The sequence below is a fragment of the Lygodium microphyllum genome, chromosome 8 (genome assembly GCF_053477565.2).
Source record: "Lygodium microphyllum isolate KBCC chromosome 8, Lygodium_microphyllum_v1.1.10, whole genome shotgun sequence".
NCBI lineage: Eukaryota > Viridiplantae > Streptophyta > Polypodiopsida > Schizaeales > Lygodiaceae > Lygodium > Lygodium microphyllum.
Genome location: NC_141142.1, coordinates 117,450,053 through 117,457,707, shown reverse-complemented (window position 1 = coordinate 117,457,707; position 7,655 = coordinate 117,450,053). Strand labels below are relative to the sequence as shown.

Genomic DNA, 7,655 nt, shown 5'->3' with positions numbered 1-7,655 from the left:
CTTCATCAACATCTTCTTCTCTTCTCGTTTCTCATGTATATAGCTATGGAGGTGGAAGCTTGGATCCTCAAAGGAGAATTATGTTGTCTTTTTGGTTACTTCATGACCTAGGGCTAGTGTCTCACTTTGTTACGTTGTCAAAGAGAATCGGTTCACATATCCTAAATTCTAATAGTTACATACTCAATTCAATAATTTCTAATGAAATATATATGAAATTTAATAATTTTAACATAATTAATAGTGGTAAAATTTTCTTTAAGAGGATACTTCTAATCAACAATTTTAATCACCTACTTTAATTGTCTTAATTTTCTTTATATGGTTTATAAATGTTAAGAAAAACTAATTGATAGCTTTTATACCTTAAGAATATGTCTATATACAAGTAAAGATATAATAATATTCCAAAAATTCATAGCTTTGATATCACATAAATATTTATAGATACATGCGTATATATTGTGTACATATACTTATATTGTAAGATTATATAATTAATTCATAAGCAATTCATGTACATAACTTACCAATAATAAGCGTAATATTAAAGTACTTATTGAAACTAATGATACACAAATACTTTGAACTAATTTTGTCTAGTTAGGGATAATATAATCCACATAGCATAAAATAATAACCATACTATGAACTAACATTATCCAAGCTATGATGTTAATCTATTAAAACAAGGTTCAAATATGTTTAATTACTATTGTCTAACTTAGTGCTTCATATTTAGGATACCTATGACCCATGAGATGACCACATACCCAATATATAAAGCACTTTGTGATTGCCCCAAGGTTTATTAAAAAACAAGAATCCAGACTAGCAAATAATCAAGGATTATCTCTTGCTCTCACTCAAATAAGTAACCTGATCTTATTTGCACACACTTTGGTTTCTTGTTTTTAGTATCCCTATGCAAAGAATGAAAACTAGCTCATTGAAAGATTCTTACAGCCATCTACTCAATGCACGAGATACTCTAGAGGTTATTCTATAAAAGAGATCTCTTCACCATGAAGGATGCAATCCCTAAGAAGCTCACCTAGAATTTGAAAAAGTGAGAAATATGATCAATGTCCTCTATATATAATGGATTTTTTATGGTTTAACACTAGTCTTGTAATTTGCCACAAAAGTGATTGTAACCCACTTTAGTGGCTCAAGTCCTATTTCACTAAATTTGAAATAAGATGTATATATGATACCAAAATTGGATGGGAGGTTACCAATATTGTAAGCTAGTAGAACAAAATATTTGAAACAAATTTTAAGTGGAAAATCATTTTCTACAAAATTTTGATTTTCAAAACTACATAAAAATTGGTCAAAATACCACTCAACAAGGCTATTTAGAGCTCTTAAAAAGCTTCATAGTTTCTATCTAGTTACAAATCTCTTAATGGGAATGTATATCATACATATCAATACATTTTTAATGAAAACTTTAGCATGATAAAAAAATTATTGAGATGATTTTTATTAGTCACATTTTTCTAAAACAATTTCTTCTCAATCTTTCTTATTGATGAGAAATAGAATTTTTAATGGAGGGCCCAAATTGGCATAAAGAGTTTTGTAGGCCCATGGCCTCATTCTTGTCCTCTTCCTCATCATCATTGCGATCATCGGCCTTAGCTCAACAACTTGAGTAATATTGGGTCCTTGGATGTGGAATGGGAAATAATGGCAATTTGTGTTTGCTCTACCATCCAACACTGTGCTTTAGCATAAATGTCTAGAATGGATCAACATTCAGGATCTCCCTACTTAGTTGAATGATGAAGTTTGGGGCTCCCATGAGTTTTCTTGGGGAAGTATTGTACATACCCGCCCCAACATCAATGATTGGTGTACTTAAGCTTGAGAGAAACACATATTCTCAAACCCTATGGTAGATTCCTCGTCCATCCTTGTAACTTAAAGATACTAATAGCTTTCATATTGTCCTATATGTAAAATTTGGAACCTTTCCTCTTACATGTTACCTTGGCAAATGATGTATCTAGTTTGTGGGGCATCGTCCATCGAAGCACAATAAAACACTAAACAACTAAATTGTAAACCCTAAACCTTAAACCAAGCTCTAAATTAAGAGATCAAATGGAAATCAAAAGATGCTTAATCAAAAGATACAAAATTGTCTAATTGCTAAACATGAAACCCTAAACCCTAAACAGTAGACCCTAAATGCTAAAAGCTAAACTTGAAAATCTAAACCATAAAGTAAGCCCTACACCCTAAACACTAAACCCTAAAACCTAGACCGCAAACCCTAAATACTAAACCATAAACCTTAAACCCATCTAAAGATCCAATGGATAAATTATAAGTGCATAGAGAGTGCCCAACATGTATTGAGTTCATTATCATGATTATCCTTGGAAGTTTAAAGTCTAGTTCTACAACTCTATTGCCATGTTGCCACGAATGAATGTCTATGCAAGAGCTATTCTACTCTTGAGCTATTCTACTCTTCATTGGCTTCAAGCCGTTCCGATGTATGGGAGGAGACAGACACTGTGTGGGGTTTGAACATGCGATGTGTTCCAAAACTTCTAAGGTTGAAAGAGTGGTCACGTCAGGCACTCATAACCATGTTGCATTTTAGTCTTTCGTTGGGCTTACGAGTCAAGTTATTTAAATTATAGCCGTGGAGTTGGTTCCTTTTAAAAATCTAGGCAAGGGGGACATAGAAGGAGCAAGCATTCCACAACTTGGAGTGCTCTAGAAACCATCGTGCTGAGATGCGCGAGGATTGGTCTCGCCGAGGAGTGTGGGGACCTATCTCATATCGAAGATGGTGTGGGTGGCCACTCTCATTTGTTTTGTTAGCGTTGTATTTTAATCTCGATAAATGCCGATCGTTGGATTCAAAGAAAGAAGGATTTGCGGATTTAAAGGCTCGGCGGTGAAGAATGCAATTAATCGAATGATGAATGACGAATCTGGTGTATGATACAATCCAAATGTACTGTTGTGAGGTGGTGTATGATACAATCCAAATGTGTTGTGAGGTGGTACAATGTTGTTATTGTACTCCGGGAAGTGCAGGTAAGAGTTCTGTACAATAGAACATGTTTTATGTCGCCAGGACTAATCTACATGGTGTGGGGTCGATCAATTAGAGGAAGTTGCTGCAATCTGATCGAGGTGTTTGTTTGTTTGTTTGGCTGGCCAAGAGCGTACGAGGCCATCAGACAAAGCGCACCCAAGCTGCTGTGCTAGGAGCACCGTTGTTGATGACACGGAGCATGTAGTAGCCGGAGGGCGCGACAATGGTGTTTGGAGGGGCGGTGAGAGTGGCGACATAGGCGTTGCCTCCAGCCTTGACGAAGGCGCCGTTCAAATAGAGCATGCGTTGGTTCATGGAGACGGAGTGGGTCGTGAAGGGTGGGAAGTAGATGTTGAAGACGACGTTAACAGGGGCGGTGGGCACCGTGAAGGTCATCGTGAACTTGGCGCCGTAGTGGATGACGGCGGCAGAGACGGCGGTGATGGTCGGGCGGCGAGGGTTGTAAGAAGGGTCGAGGTAGTAGGGGCTGAACGCCTCCAGACGAAGCTCTGTGGGGAAGGCGCCGCCGAACACGTAGCCAGCGTTGCTGTTGCTGCCGCCGACCAGCACCCTGCCGTCGTGCAGCACTGCAGCGGTGGAGTGATACCATCGGGGGATGGGAGATGCGGCCAACACCTACAATAGCATAGTACTATCAGTATTAATTAGTATATAATCTTAATCTTACGTTGGAGCACAATAATAACATCGCAATCAGTCCAACATCAGAACTACGTCGATCATCTGGCGCGTTAGTGGAATGACGAATGATTAACCATAAGTACAGTAATAACCTGGAACCTCCTTCCCGCAGGCTTCCATGGGGAGTACAGGAAAGGCGCCTGGGCCGCCTTTCTAGCAGCCCCCCAGCCGGCCGTGCCCTGCTCAGCCCCGTTGATGATGAGGAGCTCGCCTACGGGGAGGATGAGCATGTCGCCCATCACCCTGGGGGCCGGCATGTTCTCCTTCGCCCACTGCGGCTTAGGGTCTGTGATGACCATGCGGCCGCAGTCCTGCAGCGCCGGGGTGGTGGCAGCGGCACCGTCCGGGCTGCCGCCGCATATTAGCACCTCCACCTTCTTGAACCCGTCGGCGTACTGGAGGGGCAGCATGACAGAGGAGCCGGTGGACGGGTAGTTGCGGGCGCCGCCGGGCAGGTCCGGGAAGACCTTGACGATCTTGTTGGCCTTGTAGTCGAAGAGGATGGAGTTGCGGTTGGCGAAGATGAAGAGGTTGCCGTCGGTGGAGAGGTGGACGAAGGGGTACAGGTTGTTCTCCACGCCGGGGACATTGGTCTGCTTGAGGAAAGGGAGAGCAATAGCGCCACCGCGGCCGGCGGGCACGAACTCGTAGCTGAAGGCCGCGCGCCCGCCCACCACGATGACGCGGTTGTCCGGGAGGATCTGGTCGGAGGCGTACCAGCGCGGGGCGGCAAGCAGGGGCCCCCTCTCCACCCAGTCGCACTTGCCGTCTGCGCAGGGCGCGAAGGTGCGCACCATCTTGGCGCCGTCGTAGAAGCCGCCCGTGTGCGTGAGGGTGCCGTCGGAGGTCCAGGCGCCCGAGGAGCACCAGGTGTCGGTGAAGATGAAGAGTGGGCGGGCCTTGTTGCTGGCGACGTCGTACTCGAAGGAGTGCGCGGTGCAGTCCACCTTGAGGGCTAGGTCCTGCGGATTCCGGCGGCAGCGCCCGTCTGGGAGGGGCAGGCGCGACGCCCCGAAGTTGGTGCGGTCGAAGCAGAGGACCTTGTTGTAGCGGTTCACCGTCATGTGCATCACCGACACGCCCACCGTGTTCAGCGTGGCCCACCGGCCGGCGGGGGCTGCCGCCGCATTGTACGTCTGGCGCTCTTCCGCCATCGTGACAAGCAATATCCATAGCAGTGCAATATGCATCATCCGCATCCCGGCCAGCTTATGATATAAGCTGCAACTGCTCTGGTAGTTCCTCCTAATTCTCAAGTTGGGAGTTGTGGTACGACGTCGGCCCATGATTAATGACGTTGCACAGCAGCTCGACGTCGTCGACGTTCACCGAAAACAGAGAGAGAGAGAGAAAGAGAGGTACACCCTCTAGTCCGGCCGTTGATATTGATCTGCAGCCACTTCTTGTGACTTTCCTACGTTTTACACCTAATGGATCGACCGCCCTAGCTCACAAACCTACACAGGATGAGCGAGGCGGTGCTCACCGGCCAATAAACAATACAGCACCCACCCACACTACTGCGTCTCCTGGCCAGTCGAAAGCACTGAGCTACCGCTTGTATTTATATATAAGGCTTATAAGACGTCTAGAGCTTCTATCTAATTATCATGGTGATTTGTAGTCAGCTGTAGCGTGTTCACGATACTCGTTTCTGCACGACCTCCCCACTTCGTCATCGACAGCGACGTCAACAGGCCTCTCCGTCGACCTAGCCCGCGCTATCCCTGGACTGGGTCTGAACTCTGGCCGTATTTGATAGTTATGACGTGGTTATATAATTCGTATATTATTAGCCTGATTTATTTATTTATTTAGCGTCAGTGATCACTGCATTCCTTTTCGACGTGGTTATGTAATTCGTAGCAGGGTATAACTGGTAATTCTTAGTAGATGTGCTCACCAAATACAGATTATATGCTTCAAGAAAAACCTCCGCCCACAGATCAGAGACAGCTCGGAACGCCCATTGCAAGATATACGCGGCGACCTCGATCATTCCAAGAGAATATATTAAGCCGGCCGTGCTTGTTGTGCTGATCCGAAACTAGCCGGCCGCTTTGCTTTGCTGGAGGAGGAGGAGGAGGAGGAGGGTGCAGTCGCGGTCGCTGCATGGAACTCGCCCTCGCGGGCTCCGCCGGTTCATGTGCCAACTTACCGCCAAGTCCTATTTATGGCTCGTGGTGTGACAACAAGTTACGGGGGAGCCTCCGAGCCTGTGTTAGAACCCTCGCCGTTAACTGGCACGCGCTCTGTGCATCTACATCGTTTTTAATAGACTTGCTAGTTACAATTATTAATTGGAGACGACTATCCATATTATCGAAGCTGGATTGTAGGGCCATGCTTGTGACAGTTCAGCTGCCGTGCTTAGCAATATATTGGTCAATGAAAGAAACAAATCAGTGGATGATGCTGCAACCAATTTCTAGATAATGCCGAATCACCTAAGAGCTAAAGTTCAATGCCTACGGTCCTATCGAGAGAGGGAATTAACGAAGCGTTAATTATGTTGCAATGTGATACGATCGTTTTAGAATATGAGAGCAATTTTTTAAAAAAAAGATAATGCGGTACATATCAAAGAAAATAAAGTAATTAGGACATCATCCTTAGATGCTTATCGGGTTAACCCAAGGATGTTAATTTCTTGGCAAAAAGGTTAAAGACTTAGTGCTTTCTTTCGTGGAAGCTAAGCACTACCACCAAGTCTTGAAGCAAACTAATAGAAGATAGAGCAAACTAACACAATCCATAGGCACCTTATGGCCATTCCTACCAAATACAATATCGTTCCTTCTATTCCAAATAAACTTCAAAGTCACCACAAACACCAACAACACAAGATGCTAGGAGCTATCATCAAGAGAGATTATTAGCAAAGAAGGCTGACATACCCAAATCATCTCTAAGTTAGCTAACTTGAGCCCGAGTCTAACTTTCTTCCATACAACGGACGAGTGCATGCACTCCTAGAAAATGTGTTTTTGGTCTCATCCTTCCTCTTGCACAAGGGGCATAGGGGGTTGACTGATATCCTTGAGCTTAGGAAGGCCTAAATGGGTAGGGACTTCAATATGAGGCTCCATCTAAAGAGGTTGAACCTATATGAGGATGTGCATCTCTATATCTTTTGAGTCATTTTTTCCACATGGCAATTGATGCAAATGGGCACTCCTTCCATTTGTCATATACCTTCATTGGAATGGTGGGTGCAACAACTATGAAGTCCCTAGTCTTCCTACAGTTCCATAAGGTCTTCCCATTGGGGTCTTCAAGTGGATGCAAAAAACTAGTAGAGCTAACTATCATTGGAGTGGAACAATCCTCTCTTAGGTCCATTAGTACCGATTCTGATTAGTGGATCTCGACGCATGTGAGATTCAAGTCAACTGCGACCTATTGAAGGTCCTTCCAGCATCGGCTTTCACTGTCCCACAAATCAACCCACATTGTTATGCCCCTAAGGTAGAGATAGTAGGTAGTCCTAGAACCATGCTCTACTAGTACTATTGGAGGGTCATAGGCATATGGGCAGATCCATAGATTCATGCTTGGGCGTGTTGGACCAACTATAGTTGATTAAGGTCAACTACCAACTCTCCACCAATGCTTGAGTGATGCTTGAGGCTTGGATTTTGACCTTAGAAGCGATGCAACTTAATTGATCTTGCCAATCCATGCCCGGCCGCCATGGCTACCCATGACACACGAAGAGATGATCTAGTGCTTTAGGAGGACAATCTAGAGTTGTGCAGAGTTCATCCTCCTAATAATGCCAAATAGTAAGCCTTATGCCTAGGTAACTAGAGGTTTAATGCCTGCCCCTTCGCTAGCCATGTCAATTGTGATAGTACCCCATGCAACCTATGGATTCAATCTGGAGCCC

General features: G+C 44.5%; 1 protein-coding gene across 1 annotated transcript; it reads right to left on the bottom strand.

The window, feature by feature from the left end:
• Positions 1-2,897: 2,897 nt before the first annotated feature.
• On the bottom strand, positions 2,898-5,323 carry LOC148032782 (aldehyde oxidase GLOX-like). The gene is made up of 2 exons (XM_087683456.1): positions 3,859-5,323; positions 2,898-3,700 (listed from the first exon to the last, which is right to left on the bottom strand). Exons 1-2 carry the CDS (start codon positions 5,050-5,052, stop codon positions 3,206-3,208), a joined length of 1,689 nt encoding a protein of 562 aa, XP_087539582.1. The 5' UTR covers positions 5,053-5,323; the 3' UTR covers positions 2,898-3,205.
• Positions 5,324-7,655: the final 2,332 nt, after the last annotated feature.

Excerpts from the sequence above, each read along its gene's own strand:
- LOC148032782 (XM_087683456.1), bottom strand. The coding sequence starts at position 5,052 with ATGGGCCGACGTCGTACCACAACTCCCAACTTGAGAATTAGGAGGAAC. Across the intron at positions 3,701-3,858 it reads CTGCGGGAAGGAGGTTCCAG|GTGTTGGCCGCATCTCCCAT; the intron begins GTTATTACTGTA and ends ATGCTATTGTAG.